General features: G+C 37.7%; 1 protein-coding gene across 2 annotated transcripts; it reads left to right on the top strand.

Annotated features, from left to right (window-relative positions):
- Positions 1 to 969: 969 nt before the first annotated feature.
- LOC139116061 (cytochrome P450 4F4-like) lies at positions 970 to 21555 on the top strand. Of its 2 annotated transcripts, none has more exons than XM_070678568.1 (9): positions 970 to 1363; positions 1598 to 1742; positions 2292 to 2464; positions 4014 to 4135; positions 17104 to 17368; positions 18708 to 18904; positions 19885 to 20018; positions 20559 to 20706; positions 21051 to 21555. In XM_070678568.1, the coding sequence occupies exons 1-9, from the start codon at positions 1154 to 1156 to the stop codon at positions 21223 to 21225; spliced, it is 1569 nt and encodes a 522-aa protein (XP_070534669.1). In that variant the 5' UTR covers positions 970 to 1153; the 3' UTR covers positions 21226 to 21555. The 2 variants fall into 2 exon arrangements, with proteins under 2 accessions (XP_070534669.1, XP_070534670.1); XM_070678569.1 differs by having other exon boundaries at positions 1087 to 1363; positions 17203 to 17368; positions 21051 to 21367.
- The last annotated feature ends 248 nt before the right edge of the window (positions 21556 to 21803 follow it).

Genomic DNA, 21803 nt, shown 5'->3' with positions numbered 1-21803 from the left:
AGCATTCCACTTTCAGTTGCTAGTCATGTGAATATGTTTCAAAAGTGGTATAGCTGTCAAATCTTTTAGTGGCCATGCTGCCCTGTATATTTATATATTTCCGTCTGGATGCAAATTCTAGTTCCTCATTGACCATTGATAATTATAACAAGAACGTGACGACGAAACTCGTTGCGTTTGACCTCAAATCCCCTCCTCTCCCCTCAATGGAATTTTGGAAGTGCGAAAATCTATCGACAAAATCAGAAGTGCTCAATTATTACAGTTGGGTGGCCCTGTACTGTATACCTTCGAAATAAGTACTCTCCATCGAACAAAAAAGCGATGACACCGATCAGAAGATGATAACGATTTTGATGATTATCTGCGCGCGTCATTGCAAAAAAAAACTTTAAAGACATTACAGGCATTATTGATATTGATCACTGCGTTATTTAAAGAGACATGTTGAAATGAACAGTGTTTAGCCTGGCGTCACTGTAAATGCGGGGGAATGTTAATTTTAAGGGGAATTTTTTACAGGGCAGGGGAAAATCGACAGTTTTTTTACAAGGCAGGGGAGCTTCATGTCTGCGGGGAATGATAAAATTTTAAGCGGAATTTTTTTCCAGAGCAGGGGAAATCGACAAGGAGCGGGTCAAAATGAAGTTTGAGTGCGGTAGGGGAAGTCAAAAGATTTTTAGTTGGAAGGCAAATTATGAACAGCTAATTACAATTAATTGTTAATAATTGTAATGATTAATTCATTGTAATAACCCTCTGGACTTAAAATTAGTCAGTTCACATTACTTGTCATGCACAAAGTATCTTATCACAGGAAGGACCCATTAGAAAGTGCATTGTTCGTTGGCTGCACCTGAGCCTACGACTACAGTAGTACGACGCCCGTGAAATTTCCACGTCAGCCCGTGATTATGTCACTGGATGCATGTGATCATGTGAGTTGCATTTGTCTGACATTGCATAAGCACAGGGGTCACCTTGTTGCTGAGCTCAGAGGATTTGTCTGAGTGCTGCTAAAGCCTATTTTAATTTACTGCAGTCTCGCAAAGACCGCAGCAGAACAAGCTCTCCCTCGGTGACGGCTGGTGTTTCAAGGGGAATTGCAGTGCGCTCGTGCAAGAGTTGACGAAGCCTAGGATACTGAACTAAAATGACAGCCCAAACTTTCATCTCTGAGCTCACCAGAAAAGCAGGCTTGTTCCTGCGTGCAGACGTTGTACTGGTAGCCATAACTGTTGCGATTACGATCACCGTCTTGGTCAAGCTGGTCCAGTCACTACGTCAAATGAACGAACACAAGCGAGTGCTCAAAGATTTCGGTGGCCCTCAGGCGCATTGGTTCTTTGGTCACGTGAATTTGGTAAGCCCTATACATTGAACTTTATCAGAATACCGAATAACAGAGGTCGGAGAGGTCCCCGGGGCAAAGGTCTCAGACATTGTCACAGAGGCCTACGTTTTGAATGTATTATGTAGGCCTATATGTGCATGCTTCGTACTGGCCGGGAGTATAAAATCCGGTTGTCACTTTAGGATTCGGAGTCCCGCCTTTGCATACTCTACGATCTCGTTTTAATCAATTTCTCATTTACAGTTTTACGGTGGAGATGAAGGATTTGACCAGCAAGCAGCGGCTAGCACCAAGTACAACTATGCCTTCAAGTTCTGGATAGGAGCGTTTACCTGTGCCGTGACTGTATCACACCCTGATAGTGTCAAAGTGTTGTTAGCAACCTCAGGTGAGTGTATAAAAAACATAAGAAAGATCCAAAGGGTGAAAACTGTGTTCATGTTGACTTCGTGACTTTTAAAGTCACTGAAAAAGTTACTATAGACTACTAGTATCATTCAATGGCGTTTGTCTACGTTTTTGCGGAGATCAGTAACTGAACACGAGATCTTAATCCTTTGAGCGCCAAAGTCAATTTGTGTAGCCTTGATAAAATTTACCCCACTCAATTTTCTCAGATATTTGCCAAAATTTTGATAACAAACCGTAGCTTATGAAATTTGATGTCCATTTGTTCCAAAAATTAAAATCAAAATAAAAAATTCATAAAAAATCGGTGATAATGTTCACTAAAATTTTGGTGGAAATATTACAGCACTCAAAGAATTAATCAACAGTTCACACCAATCCGTGATAGTTGGTAGCTAATGACCGATATGGGAAGTTAAGGCACTGTCAATTCGGCTGTAAAACGTAATGAACACGTAATATTACAATGTCCAAACTCGTCTTTTAGTCAGTACGACAAAGTTTTATTTCGATTTTACTCTTTCTGCAGAGCCAAAAGCCGACTTTATCTACGACACACTACGTCCATGGCTTGGCGATGGCTTGTTGCTAAGTAACGGAAAGAAGTGGGCAAGAAACAGAAGGTTGTTGACCCCTGGATTTCACTTTGATATCCTGAAACCTTACGTCAATGTTTTCAGTGAGTCCACCAAAATCATGCTTGTAAGTAATTTCGAAAAATATGCAAAACAATGGACATTTATCATTCTGTAAAATAATATTTCTGTATGGAAACACGGTCAATTATCAGGATCAGTGTTAAATGACTTGAGATTTAAGACGAGAAAGATAATGATGTCGTCAATGACGATCAGGGCGACAAAGACGAAAAAGGCGACGACGAAGATGATGATGATGGTGGTGGTGGTGGTAGTGGACTCGTTTGTAGAACAGTAACCTACAATTTTACTGGAAAACATCTTTATTTGGTAAAGATAACTTTATTATTCAGTAATATTATATAGGGCTCAGCCCTTGGTGTCGCCCCAGGGGTAAAATTTAGAAATTTTATTTGTTTTGATTCATGATAAAATAGAATGAATTGTTACTTGCTATATACGTTTGTGCGACAACTATGCCCAGTTTACCCTCTGGTGAAACAGTTAACGTAGACGATGTCAGACCCTGCAGGTATAGATTTTCTATAGTGTGTAAAAATGTTGGACAAAAATTGGCAATTTTCAACATGATAACAACCTATTGTGTTTAACAAGGGACGTATTGTGCCACATGATCATTATCGTTGCAATTTTAACTGCACTGCCAACTTCCACTTGCAAACTGAAAATTATAGCGTTCCGTCTAAAAACTGCCAATTTTGTGTTTAGTTATTGGCACGGGGGGCGCTTTTCTAAAATTAAATTCCAGCATGCTTTGCTAATGCCCTCGTCCATATGCACGACAGTTTTCTCTCTTTTTCTTTTTTCTAGGCATGATAGTAACGATATTTTGTATTAGTGACAAGGAGGATAATAATACTTACTGGCTAATAAAATAGATACATTTTATTAATTGCATCTTATAAAATAATACTTTGAAAGTTTCGTATTTGTTTATTTACGAGCACTCAAAAAAATATGGGGGCGCCCATGTGAGTCGGGTACACTTCCGGTTACTCGCATAGTATATTATAAATCTGCGCATGCGTAGTCAGTAAGCCGCTGGCACGACTATCAATAAAAATACTGCATCTGATCATAATCGGTACATTTACAAAGCACTCGAAACAGCTTTTCTCCAACAATCACCTGTAGAGGGATATAACATTCGATATGTTTATTGTTATTTCTTTTTTACAAAACAACAAGTACAGTTTCTCGTCTTTCTCCTTTTATTATGACAAAATAGAAGTTATTGCCCTTGACCATATATCACGATCTGTACGTTGTGCGAAGTTATTGTTGACAAACGACAATCTGCAGGACAAGATTTCTGTCACCAACTACGTTCCGTAATACACACACGCACTAGCACATCCTGAGCAGACAATTGGAACACTCAGCATTTAGATATGATATGTGAGTTCAACACGTCAGTAACAAACAAGACAAAAATACTGCAAAAAATTGAGAGCTTACAGGTAATCAACGTTAGATATCGCAAATGTGCGTCATAGGGGCCAGTTTCCTCGCTACCGCTAACAGAAAGGATCTTCTTTAGTCGACCTAAATGTAAAACACATCATAATGTTGTTAATTTTCATTATATCTAGGATAAGTGGGCCAGCATCGACCACAGCAAATCAATCGAAGTTCAAAACTCAGTTAGCCAGATGACGTTGGACACTTTATTGAGATGCGCCTTCAGTTATAAAAGCAACTGTCAAACAGCAAAGTAAGTAATCTTTCTTTACCAGATATGAACTGAAAATGCTCACGTGTTTCATTATATATTGCAGTCATGTGTAAATTTGAACCCTTGCCACATGCTTGCAACTTCATTGAAAGTGTTATGATCAACATAATGAATAATATTCACCACAGATTAATTCTAAATCCAAGTGTATATCCCCAATCAGCAAGCTCATTAAAATATGTAAATTAGGAATTGACTGAAATGTTCTCATTAAATATGCAAATTAGGAATTGGCTGAAGTAAAAATGTTAAATGACTTTCAATAATGTCGTATCATAGTGTCTTGAATGTACACAGCAATTCGTCAACTTTCGTCTAGTCAAGACAGATAAATATCCTTCATTAGGAAAGTTCATTAAATTTGCAAATAAGGAATTGGCTAAAGAAATGCGGACTTTCAATGTTGTATCATAGTATCTTTAATGTACATAGCAAGTTTCATCAAATTTGATCTTGTCAATAAAGATAAATATCTCTAATTAGGAAAGTTCATTAAATATGCAAATTAGAAATTGGCTAAAGTAAAAAAGTTCAATGACTTTCAATAATGTTGTTTTATAGTATCTCCAATATATGTAGCAAGATTCATCAACTTCGGTCGAGTCAATTCAGATATATATCCCTAATCAGTGAAGTTCATTAAATATGTAAATAAGCATGAAGTAAAACTGCTTAATGATTTTCAATAATGTTATATCCCAACTGTTTAAGCGTCGAAAGGGGCCAAATAAATCACAGTCGAATCTTCAAGACATTTTAACTCTCTTACATGAGATGGAAGTAGATGAGATCCCGTGTTTTGTAGCGAAGGATCTAACGAAGTTGCCGCCAGTCAATTTCAATCACATCGATGTGTCGTCTTTATTGTCACAAATGAATCAGATGAAATATGACATTGATACTCTCAAACTCGGTGTTGACAATATGTCAAAACTTTATTTGACCACCTCTGATGATATTCGACAAATCAAAGATCGAATATTGGATGTTCCTCAGAACTCCAAGGTAGGAGCACGTCTGCAAATATCCGACATCGACCATACGCACGTTGAAGCGAAATCGCCCATTGTTGATTCAGTCAAAGTGCTTGACATTGACCAGACACCTGTTAACAGTGCTTCGGTGAATGAATGTGATAATGAAGATGCTGAATTGGAACAGAATGCGGACAGGACAGTTGTATGTAGTCAGAATGCTACGGCTGACAAGAACGATATGCCAGATACAACTGAAAATGGTTTTACCACAGTTACATACAGGCGGAGACATAAAAGCTATGCCGATGTGGTTGCAAATGGGCAGTTCAAGAATCCGGTGTCGTCCAATGACCGTGATACTAGTGCTCCCGCCTCATCGAACAAGGGACTGATTCAACCCGCAAAGTTAACTCGAAATAAATTATACTTGGAAAAAGAAAGCACACTGGACTTCAACAAGCAACGTCGCAAAGTAAACGCGTCTTCGTGAGTCGACTGAAGCCAGAGACGAACACTGAACACCTTGTGCGGTATATCAAGGAAACTATGCGTATTGACATCAGTGATTGTGAAAAACTTCCAACCAAATATGACACATATGCTTCGTTTTGTGTCGCCGTAAAATCTGAAAACTTTGCGTCCTTGATGTCCCCCGATGTATGGCCGGAAGCAGTGTGCGAATTAAGGGACCGAGCACAATTAACGGCAGGGGGGGGGGCGGAAGAGAAAATGGGGGGGCCACGAAAAAAAATGAGTGTTCTTGGGGTGGGCCATGAAAATTCCAGGGAAAGTAAGGGGTGGGCCACCAAAATTTTTTACACCATGACAGACAGAGAATATTTTTCAGCATTTTTGTTCCCTGTGAAGCTGGAGTTCCTTGTTAAACTTCTTGTAGCATGATGAAATACCAAGTCTTAAACCTCACAATGCAGTTGTTATGTGTAAAATGAGCAATATTATTATTGAAAATTGACTTCATTTGTCATCAGTAATAATGGTTGGTAATGATACAGAGGCTCGGTTGAAACTGGTTATTTCATCATGCTATAGGAATCCCTTATAGAACAGGAATGCCTGTCAGTACCATGTGAAATTAGCATTCACATGGCTAGTTGGCATGGCTTAATGCATGTGCATAGGGAATAGGCAGTCAGGCAGTCCACATTCATTTCAGAAGCACGTTGGTAACATGTGTATAGGCCGAAATATTTAAATGAGCTAGCCATTCACACACATGTGAATGAATGGTTATTCTGAATCCACTCACATGTATGTGAACCAATGGTTATTTTGAATGCACATATGAATGACAGGGTCATCCTGGCAGAAAAAGAGCACCATGAAAAGTACTGATTTGACACCCGATTTCACTTATTTTGATGTTGCCGTTATGAATTTGGTAAACATTGTTACATTTGCATGTTTGCAAGGTGTAAGCAAACATCAAATAAGTGAAATCAAATTCCAGTAAAATCAAGTACTACAATTGGTTGGATATGTAATTTAACCATATTTGGCCTAAAACTAAGACAGGCCAAAACAGAGTTAAAAGCAACTCTGACTCACCTGAACACAGCAAACACAAGCAGACTCACCTTTCCAAACGTTCAAAATAAAAAGCACAAAACATATCTGTAAGTCTGATGACCAATTTAATAAATTTTTGGCTTTAACAAATTTCATAGACACAGTGAAAAGTGATTTAGTCAAAGATTAGTTTTTAAAAGAGTTCATTTAACTCTGGCCAAGTCTCGTCTTTCATGTCCTATTTTGTTTTGAAATTTGACATTGAAGACTTCTTTATGTAAGTCATGATTATTCTTGCCAAAGTTCTCTTGGGCCTTGGCTGACATGCACACTGAAATGAAACAGAAAGGAGAGAATGAACTTAGCAACATTTATTAAGACGACAACTTTACAATAAAGTTTCAGAACATGTGTGTGATTTGTTACATACACATAGAGGAATTTTTTACATACATCTTTGCGAGTGCAAAATTAATACATTGAAAATGTAACATATATGTCTAGAAATGTGCTTGTGTACGTTGTATTGACTTGACTAGTTGCCACAGCCACTATACCGATTAATTTATGTACATCTTTACAAAGTGAGGGCATCACAATTCATAATTTGAATCAATACAAGAAAGTATGTTAATACATTAGGCAAAACAAGTTATTGAACTCAATAAAAATTACAGCTGCTGTCCCTTGAAAATTAAGACGTATCACATTTCTAAACATTTTTTCTGTCTTTCAATACAAGGCTTCTTACCTGGCAATATCATATTAACAATGGATTTTAAAAGTAACCATGTACAAAAGAAGTAAAAAATGCAAGTAAGACCGGGTGGTACAAACAATCATAAGTTTACATAGCCATGTTCATCCTACGATCTACCGGTAGTTTGGTTTTTTTTAATATTTTCATTTCGCCTATTTTTTTATAGCAGTGTTTTTGCACTGAGTGAGACCATGGACGCAAACTAAGCTTAGGCGTTGTTCAAGCCCAGCTTTGTTTTGCGTTAATGGCCACACTGTACACCTCCCTCCGCCCTGTCCAGGTATACAGATACGTACTTTCTTTTCACCCCTAAAGCTCGGGTTAAAAATGTCGGGCCATATACAAAACCAAGCTTCCAGGGAAAACATCAATGTGCAGAGAAAAGCCTCTCTATAAGGCATACTAATTTCGTAATTGCCCTTTATAAATATGCATTTCAAATACTTACCGGATGAATGGAAAATTATCGTCCACGACGACTTGCTATCTCGGCCACTGCATCCAACACTGTCGCGGGGAAATACACTTTACCTTCATGCCAACTGAAACATTACCACTTAGACCTAACTCACTTGCTGTTTTGACTCAAAATGTGTCGTCACTGGGGGAAGAAATGACCGAGAAATCAGCCATAATTCGTGAGATTCAGCTGGTCTGAACAGCCATACTTCAAAAAAATCTGCGCAATCTCATTTGAGAGATGCAATGTGATATCCGACAACGATCGTGTGGGAACACAAAGCATTGGTCAAATTCGAAAGGTCAAGGGTCGTGATCGTCGCAAAATTTTGACATTTCAAGTACGCGTAAACTGTTCCTTTAGATTTTTCCAATAAGCAAAAATTGACTTTATATGAAGAGATCAGTTACATGTAAAATACGGACGTCCAACACACTAAGTGAACCCTGTTGCAATTCTGATCAGCCTCGTTAAATCCAAGCGTACTCATTAACGGGACCCTTACGTTCTAGCTGTGGAAACGCAGCTATCTGTTGGCGGGGTAGCGGGGATCGCTATGCGGGTCAAAGGTCAACCCGCGGTTGACCTTTGACCCGCATAGCGATCCCCGCTACCCCGCCAACAGATAGCTGCGTTTCCACAGCTACTTACGTTCATACCCTGTTGCGTCCCGTCCACTCTTCCAACACAACTCTTTCCAAAGTCACGACATCATACATCGTCAGAACCGCTAGTTCATCCGGCTCGACTTTTGAACGGTTTTGGGATCAACAGTACCTGTACTGCGTTTCCATTAAGTTTTATGTAAGTTGTAATCGCGAAAGTTTTACTATGGCAGATGCGGAACCGTCGCAAGTGTGTTCGTCGTTGTGTGATGATCTGACGTACATGTACATGACTGCACATCATAGCCAGTTGCTGACGGACGTACGCGAAAACATGGACCGTACGAGAAAAATTTAATGACAGATCCAACCATATTACGTCTGGAAATGTGAGTACCTTTCAATAGAATGCAGGTTCCGATCATATGGATATTTAGCGGTGAACATGTGTTATTATTGCACATTTTGAAAATAAAATAAACGATGTTTAAAATTTTATCTGTGCTGATTTAATTTAGAGGCTGCTCACAGACGTTTGTAGCCATCTGCATGACTTCCCTCTTGTCATATCCATTGGTTTATACTGAAAATCCCTGGTCTCGTTTTTTTGAATGGAGATGAATGAAACTAATGCTAATTATATTTATGAGGCTGTAACTTCATAATTTTGGCAGAAATTGTGTTCTTCGTACATCGACTACAGGTTTTTCTCTCTTTTCAAAATCATGTTAGCCAGTATTGCTAATGTTATTCTATTTTCTAAAACACGTTCAAATATCCAGTCTTCACAACCTGTATTATGTACAGTCAGCATTGTTATTGTTGGTAAACACATTTTGGTCTGGACTAAACTTCAATTGAACACAATAACAGTGAACTTTTATAATATACATGCACACAAAGTGTATGTTGGTTGTATTGATAATATCAACGAGCTAATTCAACTTAAATTTGTAAACCAATGAAGTAAGTGCAGTTGATACATAACACAAATATTAACAAAATCAAAAACTTACAGCTTTATACTGTCACTTTAAAATGGCAAACCGTTGCTTCTGTAGCCACTAAATATTTAAGTCTGAGAACAATTTAACTGGTAAATGTGACCCACGTGGCATTTATATAGTGCAAACATGAGTAATTTCACCTGAAAAACTTAACCCAAGTAAAATCAACTCTACACATGAGTGCCGCCTAATTTATTTAAATTAAATAGACAATAGGGATGTGAAAACATGAGAATTGACAACAAGTCAGTCCTTGGAGTTTATTAATGCATGTCTAAATTTTTACCGCCACATGTGTAAGCTACCATTCAATCCATTGACAATCTTCCCTTCTATCATGAATTCAATAGGACTGCTAATGAATGGTTACTTCACATGGCTGAGTCTGATTTCACATTCATAGCCAGTGATGAATGTTCAAATTTTAACATGTCATATTTCCAATACTGGCATGTGGCAGGTTGTGACTGCTATGGACTGCCTATTTTTCCTCAAATAACCATTCAACCTGTTCCACACAGGAATGTGGACTGGCTAATAGGCAGTTCAGAACTAGAATACGTAGTGGACACACAGGAAAAAAATACTGAAAAAAAGGGAGGAAAAAATGGCATTAATGGGTCTTTATAGTTAGCCCATGAAGGACTATTCCAATGGCAGACTTTCATTACAGTGGAGTAACATTGAATATCTTGGGTAGTCATAGAAAGGCAGACACTGGGTTGTGGAAAGTGCATTGAAATCACAACGGTCATGTTATACATTTTTCCCCAACATCTGAAAACATCATACAGATACTCAGTTGAAGTAAAGTTATTTTATTTGTTTATTATTTATATATTTATTTGTTTATTATTTATTTCAAGAATGCAAGAATGTTGTTTTCACTAAAGCATATATTAAAAGTTATAAGGATTATATATATGTGTACAACTTTGTACCTATGTAATCTTTCTTTTTTGGGGAGGGGGGGGGGGCCACAAAAATTTTGTTGCCGGTGATGGGGGGGCCACTAAAATTTTTGCTGGTGTTAGGGGGGGGGCCTGTAAAAAATATACGCACCACATATTTTCTCTTCCGCCCCCCCCCCTGCCGTTAATTGTGCTCGTTCCCTAACGTCGGTCCGACGGTCCGAGACCGACAGATTTCTCGTCGGGCCAAAAGTTTTCAGCAACATGTCGGTCCTTATGACCGACTGGAATTTGGAATAAATAATTTAAATTTCTCCGTCAAGACCTCTAACAGATGCAGATGATGACTGACTTTGAATCATGTAATTCAGACTTGAATGCCATGCACCTATTTATGTTTTCCACCGAAGGAGTGCGGGGCAACAGGGTTGATCGCACTTTGTATCCTGGTAGTAGGGAATTTGCTATGGTACGCCCGACAGGGAGGGGGGTTGACAATGTCGCAACATAGTAATTTTTTATTTTGCGACATTTTACATTTACTAATAGTCTAATCCCTGCGATCGGCGCGCAAAGCACAGTGCAGCTAATTATATTCAGATCAGTATGAATTACGTCCGTGCATGCAGATTCTGGCAATGGAATGGATTGATTGTGCAACAATGCGATATAATATTATAATAATACTCGTCTAGTGAGTGTACCCTGGTAATGTTAGCATATCGGTGTTATATGACGACAACACCCAGTATCACTTCACTAGTTCCACACTTCAACTTTTCGGAATTTATAATACAGCCCTTCATTTTATCAAACTGACTCAGTTTTCTTTACTTTGATTTTCAATAGAAGCGTTCAAAACATAAACGGTTCATAGAGGAGTTTAATATGCTGCTGCAGCAAGATTTCATTGGAAAAATACACATGACAAACGCCGCTCTCATTTTGCTATCTAGATCGAGCGTATAGAAATTGCAGACAACATGAACGGCACACGTCACTCGCGGAAATGAATGCATAATTTCTGATCGAAAAGTTTTGCCTGAGCGATTGCTGGGTCTCATCGCCCTTTGAAAGCTTAAAGTTATTAAAATGACTCTGAAAAGTTTGACAGACACTCGATAGGCCTACTGCTGAAAAACATCGCGACACAATCAGTTAATGATACCGTAAACTCTTAAAAGACGCAATTTTTGCGACATTTAGGCTACAGCCCAGGATGACGGTGAGTTTTGCACGCCAGTCGTAAAACGGTATACATAGAAACAATTTGAAGCCCTACTCTCGGCCTCTGAGAGTGAGTATACAAGACGGATCGTGCAACTCGACAAAACTGTTACGACAAGGCCGCTTTGTTTTATAAAATGTACAACAGTCGGCCTTGTGAACTTTGGGTTGAAGACCAACGAGCAAGCAAAATGTTCTAGCGGTCCACAAACAAACGCAGCGAAACGTAAACTTGACTGTCGACTGCAGGTAGCACAATTGCGCTGTCGTGTAACATCTAGTCCTTATATCGGGCGTACATGTAGTTCAAAACCATGGAGCTAAAAGATACCTCCATGTTCAAAACCAAATATGTTTAATCGACAGCACTGTTCTCGTAGTAGATTTTTGTCTTAATGTCAATTTATCTAATATGTATACCGTATACTATTTTAATGAAAAGACTTGTATGAAAAAACAATCTAGAAAAGTTGCGATACTTGTCCTTTTGATCAAAAGTATAACTTAATCTGTTTCTTCATGAATGCAACAGAGGCCACATTTAAGCATATTTATTTTTTGAAAAATGTTGAACTTAAGTAATCCATACGTCATATCAAAATACAAACCAGTTATTTTTTCCCTTCTGTTTTACATTATAATAAAAGGATGTAGTGATCAATGTTTACATAAAAAATTTATTCATACACTCCCCTTACTCATGACTGTTTTCAGGGTACTAATTAAGCTATTCACTCACTCTTCTACCACTCGTGTTGGCTAATTTCAGAAAAGATTTTCAGCTCGCCAAACATTTCCAAATCACAATATCACATGCCCTAGTGTAGTGTACAATTGATAAATCCATGCGCATGACAGTTAGGAAGATAAGGGCTGTGATCTTTTTCAGATTCCATATCATGTAGTTGAATGATTCATGATCATTCACTTGCACTATTCTGCTATCTATGTGAATAATATTCCTTTGGAGTGAATACTTGCTGACTCTATTAATAAAAGGACATGGAAAATTAAAGATTACAAAATTCAAAAGCATATTATTGGTGGAGAGAGTGTTGACTTTAATGGTAATACAGGTCGTTAACAACTGCATTTACTGAGGACCGCAGTTTTCTGTAAGGACCTGAAGCTTTGGCTTGGTGCAGGTCCTTATGACCTGAAGCTATTTTCTCTTAATTTCGCACACTGGCCGGAAGGTGTCCTTATTCGGAAATTTTACCAACCTCGTAAATCCTAGATGGAGAATATTCGGATCGTTTCGTATAACTGTCGCTCTATCAAGAATTCACTTGAAACTGTTAGAGAAGTGTGCGATACTCATGACATTTGTTTATTACAAGAGCATTGGCTGACTAAAGATGACATTTCGTTTTTATCTCGTATTCATAAAGAGTTTGACTACTATGGGGAGTCCCCTGTTGATACAGGTGAAAATATTTTGATCGGTCGTCCGTTTGGAGGGGTTGCCATTTTATGGCGTAAATCTATTGGTCACATGATAACAGTACGTTCGTTCAATGATAATAGAATCATTGGAATTGAGGTAGCCAATGACAATTGTAAAATGTTAATACTCTGTGTTTACATGCCTACTTGTAATAGGGAAAATCATGATGATTTCACTGAATATTTAGCAAAGGTTCATTCTATTGCTCAGTCTAGCAACTGTTACAGTACAATGATAATTGGAGACTGGAATTCAGATCACAACTCCCTCTTTGGTAAATCATTGCTGAGCTTTTGTAACGAATACAACTATTTTGTGTCAGATAATGTCTTACTACCAGAAAATTCTTTCACATATGTTAGTGACGTGCATGGCACAACATCCTGGCTAGATCATTGTATTTCTTCATACACAGCTCATCAATGTATTGAGTCTGTAGAAATTTTGTATGATGTAATCGTTTCTGACCATTTCCCACTTAGTATTAAGTGTGACATTGGTACCATACCTTCATGTGAAAGTAATGACTCGGTTAAGAATGATACAGAGGTACGCTTAAACTGGTCCAAGGTTAGTACTAATCAACGCAATGAGTATTATGTGAATTCAGATAGGCTTCTTTCTGAAGTTGATATTCCAACGGAAGCATTATGTTGTAAAGATATTCATTGTAATAATTCCAATCATGTTGATTGTATCTTGAAGTTTTATGACAATATTATTGATAGTTTATATGTTGCTGGCACTAAAATTACACCACCCACCAAAAGTACGAATTCTAATATTCCAGGGTGGAATGACAATGTGAGACAGATTCATTCTATTGCACGTGATTCGTTTAAGCTCTGGCGTGATTCTGGTAAACCAGGACAGGTCCATTGTATGACCTTAAACGCCGCACGCATGCGCAGTTTAAGTATGCTCTGCGTCTGTGTCGCCGTAATGAGGAACAGATGAAAGCCGATGCTATGGCGAAAAATCTGTCTTCTAGCAATTATGACAAATTTTGGAAGTCTGTTAACAATACTAAAAATTTGAGTAGGCCAAATAATGTTAATGGATGTACAGGTGATGCAAATATTGTTGAAATGTGGCGTAACCATTATCATGATATTTATAATTCTGTAAACAATAATAGGGATCAGGAATTTGTTTTAGATGCTATGAACAGTTGTTCACTGCAAGACAATTTCACTGTATTACCAGGTGACATAAGTGATGCAATTAGTAAGCTACAGACTGGAAAAACGTCTGGTTCAGATTATCTTGCCGCTGAGCACTTTATATTTGCCAGTCAGAAAGTTTCTGTTTTTGCTAAGTATGTGCTTAACAGCTATGCTTGTCCATGTAGTTTGCCCTAGACGACTTTCTAACACTATCCTTGTTCCAATTATCAAAGACAAAAATAGTGATATTACAGATAAAAACAATTATCGTCCTGTTGCACTTTCCACTATTGCTTCTAAAATAATTGAACTTGTTTTATTGCGTCACATTGATTCTTATCTGGGAACGACTGATAACCAATTTGGTTTTAAGTCAGGACATTCCACTGATATGTGCGTCTTTATTTTGAAGGAATTATCAATTATTATAGACAACATGGTAGTAATGTATTTATTACATTTATGGACGCCTCTAAGGCTTTTGACAGAGTGAACCATTGGACGCTTTTCAAGAAATTAATTCAACGTAAAATTCCCATTTACCTTGTCAGATTTCTTGTCAAATGGTATCGAACTCAAATTATTATTATTCGTTGGGGTACATGTTTATCTGAGGGTTTTACTGTCACAACGGTGTAAAGCAAGGTGGTATTTTATCACCAAGCTCTTTAATATCTATATTGATAATTTGAGTGTTCTCTTATCAAACTTGAATACTTGCTGTAATATTGGTGGCATTTTTGTTAATCACTTAATGTACGCGGATGATATCTGCTTGATTAGTCCTTCTGTCAAAGGTACACAAAAGTTAATAGATCTCTGTACTCATTATAGTGATATTCACGACATCATTTTCAACAGTAAAAAGACTAACTGTATGTGCGTGTTTGCGAATCACAGTAAGATTCGGCGCATTCCATGTGGTATCTGAACGGGGTTAAATTAACCTTTGTTGTTAAGAAAAAACATCTAGGGTTCGTGTTAACTGACCATTTCAGAGATGATGATGACATTGAGCGGCAGACGAGATATTTTTACGTAGTAGCGAATATGCTAATGAGAAAATTCCACATGTGTACTTTTCATGTTAAATGCATTCTATTTAAACTATTATGCAAATGTCTTGAGAAAATTGAAAGTTGCTTACAATAATGCTGCACGACTGTTATTGGGTTATGAGAAACGGAGCAGCGCGAGTCTAATGTTTGTATCTAACAGAATAAGCAACTTTGATGCTCTTCTGAGAAATCAGATAAACAGCCTGAGACAAAGACTTTTGAAAAGTAGCAATGCAATTGTACGAAATGTATGTAAATCATTGTATTTCAACTCAGAGATGGTAAAACACTGGAATAAGTTACTCTATGTTTAAATGTCTGTTTAAAAAGAACCCATTAGATTATGTATGTAGATATAATCAATTTTTCTATCTTTCAACATAATTTATTTTGTAACTGAATTTTCATGCTATTGCCTTATTTGACTATTATATGGACGCTCAAGTCCGAAATAAAGATATAATAATAATAAAAATAATAATAGTATCTTCAATGTACATAGCGAATTTCATCAACTTTGGTCAAGTCAATTCAGATATATATATGTAATTAGGAAAGTTTATTAAATATGCAAATAAGGAATTGGCTGAAGTAAAAATGTTTAATGACTTTCAACAATGTTATATCATAGTATCTTTAATGTACATAGCAAGTTTCAACATTTTTGGTCAAATCAATTCAAATAAATATCCCTAACTTCAAAGGTTCATTAAATATGCAAATTAAGAGTTAAATGAAGTAAAAATGCTTTAATGACTTTCAATAATATTAAATCATAGTATCTTCAATATACATACAAACTTTCATCAATTTTGATCAAGTCAAATCACATATATATCACTAATAAGGAAAGTTCATTAAATATGCAAATTATCCATTACCTTTTATGTCACACCTTAATATCTTTCACAGCCGATATATCTTGGAGTGATCAACAGTTGTAGAAAATCTCATCAAATTGTGTGCAGTCGTTGTCAATATATATATGTTTTTTTCTAAAATCATTAATTATGCAAATGAGCGAAAAGTAAGCAAGCCACACCCACCAAAAACTAATCAATTCTTGCCATTTGCTAACTGAATCTATGTACCATATTTGATTCTGATCTGATGAGCCGTTTTTGAGAGACAGACAGACAGACAGACGGACAGACATACAGACACACACACAGACAGACACCGACAGACACACAGACAGACAGACATTGCTGCGACATATCCTCACGTGTGTGAACACGTGAGCAAAAAATGAGTTGTGAATATTGAAACCTTTTGTTTTCCTTAATATAGGTCTGTTTTTGCGGCAGGAATACTAGAACAGTACTAAAATGTATATTTTCGTAGTGGAAAGTTTAATTGCCTCCTTGCCAAATACGTGTTTATGTGGAAAAAAACGCACACAATGCTGTGGTTAAGGCCACACAGCCTATGACAAACTTTGCTTCGACTTTCATCCAGCCATTGTCAACATAATTGTCTGCCTAAGCAGTGGAGCCAGACACTGAGTTCTATTAGTTGATTCAAAGTCCTTGCAAGAAACAAACGCCATTTGTTCATTTAAAACCGGAGTGTGATTGGTTCTTGACCGGTGATGTAAATAACACTAGTGTTTGATTTCGGAAATCGAGCCTTGACGAACATTTGAATGATGGGCAGCAGTTTGACTACAAATTTACACCATTATACAAACCATGCCAACGAGACTATACACTGTTCATATGGTATAAGAGGGGTAGGAGGCGGGTTAAGTTCATTTGAATAATGCAAATGAAGTTTTAGTAATTGTTTGTGTTTCATTTCAGTGAAGATCCATACGTGAAGTCTGTTTATCGGTTAGCGGAACTGATATTACTCCGCTTTTTCTTCCCACCCTACTTGATTGACTCGATCTTCAACATCAGTTACCATGGCTACCAGTTCAAGAAAGCGTGTGACTTTGTTCACAATGAGGCCAGACAAGTAATCGCCGACAGAAGGAGGGCTTTGAGTTTTGGGCAGACGAAAGAGAACGAAAACAAGAGAACTTCAAGATACTTGGATTTCTTGGATATATTGCTTTCCACCAAGGTACAGCAAAAAACAGGATGGTTGAACAGTCTCATATACATTACGTTTACTTTTTTGTACGTGGCACAAGTTTTGTAGATAACATTGAAGATAAGAAGAACCGACTCATTTGAGTGTCTGGATAGAATACACAAGGGAATTGCTAAATTAGTAAGCTACTGCAGTGAACTGCAATAAAACTGCTTACACTAATTAGTTTCAGCTGTAGCCAGCAGGCAGATTGGCGTGTAGTGTGTTATAACTGGGCAGTTTCTGTTTCACCCGTGGCCACTTTAGTGTTGACCAAGGTTACTTGATACTGACAAAAAAATTCTGCTCGTTCCAAAGGCAAAACTAGCTCTGTCTGGGGTTGTATATAGAAGTTTACGATTGGCCCCTGTGTTCAAGATTACGATACAATGTAACATTTACCGTGCACTGGTCCATGTACAAATCTTGTTTATTTCAACTTCTCCAGACAAACTGTCTGCATGGGACATACAATGTTGTCGACTTTGCAAGCTAGGTACAGCTGAAACTAATTAGTGTGAGCAGTTTTATTGCAGTTCACTGCAGTAGCTTAGTAATTTAGCAATTCCCTTGTGTGCTCTATCCAGACACACAAATGAGTCGGTTCTTTTTATCTACAATGTTATCTACAAAACTTGTGTGACACATACAAAAAGTAAACGTAATGTATATGAGACTGTCCAACCATCCTGTTTTTTGCTGTAGGTCACACTCGATAAGTCATAATCAAAGGCTCGTCCTTTGTACAGACACATACGTGTTTCTAAACGATTTTTTGTATGTTTATTTCGTTTTTGTTGTTTTGGTTGTTTGTTGTTGTTGTTTTGGTTGTTTTCCTTTATCTTCTCAACTTCATTTGTTGCCATCAGGTCAAAAAAGGGCCGGTAATGCTAACGTTTGATAATTTTTTCACCATTTATGTTTTGAATGTCAACCATAATTCCTTGTTCTACTCCCAAAGGCATGTTGATATATACAGTGTTCAGCTTGTCAACCCAGCCCGTACGTTTAAAAACCGCATTGTTATTGTTGAAAAGTGACTTCTGGTCCGGACTAGAATTCAAATGTAAACAATAACTATGCATTTTAGACATAGAGACGCTAAGTTAACAAGCTAAATAGTGAGTGTTTCAACATTCTTTGGGGAGTAGAAAAAAGTTGCAATTGATTTACAAATGATGAAAAGATAATCAAAACTTAGCATTACTGGTCCTTTAAATATGTAGACTTACATGGCTCTCTCTCTCTCTCTCTCTCTCTCTCTCTCTCTCTCTCTCTCTCTCTCTCTCTCTCTCTCTCTCTCTCTCTCTCTCTCTCTGCGCATGACCAGGATGAAGATGGCAATGGTCTGACTGATGCAGAGATTCGGGATGAAGTTGACACATTTATGTTTGAAGGTCACGACACCACAGCCAGTGGGATCTCCTGGATTTTGTACAACCTTGCCAGACATCCCGAGTACCAGGATAAATGTAGGGAAGAGATCGATGAGCTGATGAAGGGTAAAGAAGAGAAACTCTTTGAATGGTGAGAAGGGATGGATGCGATTGGATCTAATGTAATGTTAAACGTTTGATTGATATAACCCATACCTTTCCCTAATGCTATTGTGTGATGGAGAAAGGCATGTCATCTTTCCCGCCTGTACTCTACGTCGGGAAAAGCTGCGGGTCGTATCACAGCAAGCATCGGTAGAGATAGAGAGGGACCGGTGTGGCGTTAACAGATTCTACTCGTGAATTTTCGCGACTTGAAATATACGAAACCAAATCAAGCTATAGTATATAAAGCCGAACCCGTGTACAGTTTACGTAACATTAGTAGATTTCTGTGGTGTATTCATGATGAGTGGTGCGCCGCCTCTTCTCTGCTGCGAAGCAATGAGGTTACGCGAGATCTGGCTAAGTCTTAGACGGTGTTTTAATGTTGCGGATAGAGATGAACAGTGGGAAAATAGAGAGAGGAAATATTATACCCGAGTTACTGTAGAATAATGGTGAAATTGTTTTATTGGAGGGCTGAACTCTGGTATTAATCTCTCGAAATAATACGAAACTTACTATCGTCACTGCCAAGTATCACCAGTCAAAGAGGACTGGAGTAGAAATTGTGTGTTTAAGATGAAAGTCATCAATGAATATATTCACTTGGATGCTATTGACTTGCAAATATCATCGCCCGGCCCGAATGGCTTGGTTAGGTGGGTGTAGCATAGTTTCCCAATCGAAAACGGGTCTCTGCCTGAAGAAGAAACATTCTTGGCTAGACAAGTAGACAGAATATCACATACATTAAGAATCTTTACTGTCTTTGATAATAGCCATTATTCTCCATATTTTTTGTTTTCTAAGATTTTGGAAGATAAGTAAAGAATTTGGGAACCCTGATACCATTCTTTATGTGCCCTGATACATACTTACGTTTGTAAATCCGCTTGTAAAATTGAGGACCTTGGGTTCCACCAATGCCAAAGCCATTGATTCCATGACCTTTGACACCATTTCCAGGGATGATCTCAGCAAGATACCGTACACCACTATGTGTATCAAAGAGAGCCTCCGTCTCCACCCTCCCGTGCCTTTCATTGCAAGGAAGTTGACAAAATCAATGACCTTACCCGATGGACGTACAGTACCAGCAGGTCAGCATAAGACAGCACCATTACTATTCGTTCATATGCTGATTCCACTCACATGTATTGACACGTCTTTGTTTTCGAATAATACTGTAATCATTTCCAGGCCAATAAATTGTTCTTTTTTACGAAGTTGTGCAGGTATCGGCACTTTTTGCACGTAATTTGGAATGTTCAGACGCGATATGGCAGTGTTCCTTCAACAAATACAGAATGTTGATAAGATGAAGACAGGGTAAATTTGCAGAGAAAAGTTTCAGAGATATGATAATTTAGCGTGCTACGCTGGAATAAAACAACGTCGCCGACGTCTTGATTTCACCTGTGCACGTGTGTGTCCGTCTTCTCTATTTATGACAACGATACGTCAAAGCGAGTTCTGTTATCTGCTCAGAATACCACTTTTAATCGCTGTCCACAAAAGGACAACAAATGTTTCCGATATGTTACTAGTAAATAGACCATATATGAAAAACTTTGCTATAGTCACACCGTTTTGCCGTGACAACAATCCTAATGACTATTTTTTTTTTTAAACTATTAAAGACCATCTAGCGGCTGTCAATATCTTTGCTTGCCATCACAATGGTAATATCTGGCCTGATCCAGAGGTTTACGATCCGGAAAGATTCTCCCCTGAAAACATGAAGGACAGACCGCCTCATGCATTTGTACCGTTTGCGGCTGGACCAAGGTGAGAAACGTTATCGTATCTATGTCATTTACAAGCCATGGCTTTCCCGTCATATTTATGAATTTATAAAATGTTTAGTACAATCTTAATTTTTAATCAACCGTAATAATGCACTGCCGTCCAGTATAAAATGTAATAGGCTTGTTGACCAATAGGCTATCGTTTACCAGACCTTCGACAGAACTCTGTATTTTCGCCATTAATGTATGATGTAATTGCAAATATAAAAATATTTTGTCATAAACTTTAGACACTCATCTTCCAAATAAATTAATAGGCCTACATTTCATTCTCTGTTTACGATGTTCTTTATGCTGACAATAGTATTTCTTTTACGTCCGCAGGAACTGCATTGGCCAGAATTTTGCAATGAATGAGATGAAGGTGGCTATTGCCATGACAATACATAGATTTGAATTATCCGTCGACGACAGTAAACCTCCCAGCCGTACGTCTCTGTTGGTGTTGAAATCCATAAACGGCATTCATCTGTATATCAAACCAAGGGAGACGATGTAATTCTGAAGTATTTCCTTTACTCAAATCATTATCTGTGAACATTAAAATCGTCGTTTAAATCTTACGCTACTTCATGTAAAGAGCACGTTTTGAAATTATTAAATTTAAAAATAACAGGAACGATTTCACCTGTTACGGCACCATGGCAGTCACGCTGTCATTTTATGTCTGGACTGTTATGGAAAGGCAGTCATGTTATGTAGATTACATTATATTATTATGGTATTTCTCGACACATACAACAATCAAGTTACCAACAAACGTAAACGACTGTTAGGTCAGTTATCCTTGATAGTGACGCTGTGATTTTATCAGAATAAATTTCTGTACAAAACAGATGTTCCTTTTCTTCGAGTCTATAGTTAGATATTTTTCCTGAATGAAAGCGTAAATTTTACAAGATTATTCAAACCAGATGATTTTTTTCAACCCCAGTCTATTAATTTGGAGAGAGCTCATACAAAAACTTATCTCACGTAAAAATAAGGAAGAAATGTACGAAGAAACATCATGACTGTAATATCTTACATTTTGCGGAGTTATTGTACCACAACTCCTTGAAAGAAGATGATTATGGA

This window comes from Ptychodera flava, chromosome 17 (genome assembly GCF_041260155.1).
Source record: "Ptychodera flava strain L36383 chromosome 17, AS_Pfla_20210202, whole genome shotgun sequence".
Taxonomy (NCBI): domain Eukaryota; kingdom Metazoa; phylum Hemichordata; class Enteropneusta; family Ptychoderidae; genus Ptychodera; species Ptychodera flava.
The sequence above is the reverse complement of the archived record's forward strand: the minus strand, read 5'-3'. Positions and strand labels throughout refer to the sequence as shown.

What these genes read in the sequence shown, in the direction of transcription:
- LOC139116061 (XM_070678568.1), top strand. Translation starts at nt 1,154, where the DNA reads ATGACAGCCCAAACTTTCATCTCTGAGCTCACCAGAAAAGCAGGCTTG. An exon ending in TCTTTGGTCACGTGAATTTG is followed by an intron (nt 1,364 to 1,597) that starts GTAAGCCCTATA and finishes TCTCATTTACAG; the next exon opens with TTTTACGGTGGAGATGAAGG. An exon ending in AGTCCACCAAAATCATGCTT is followed by an intron (nt 2,465 to 4,013) that starts GTAAGTAATTTC and finishes CATTATATCTAG; the next exon opens with GATAAGTGGGCCAGCATCGA.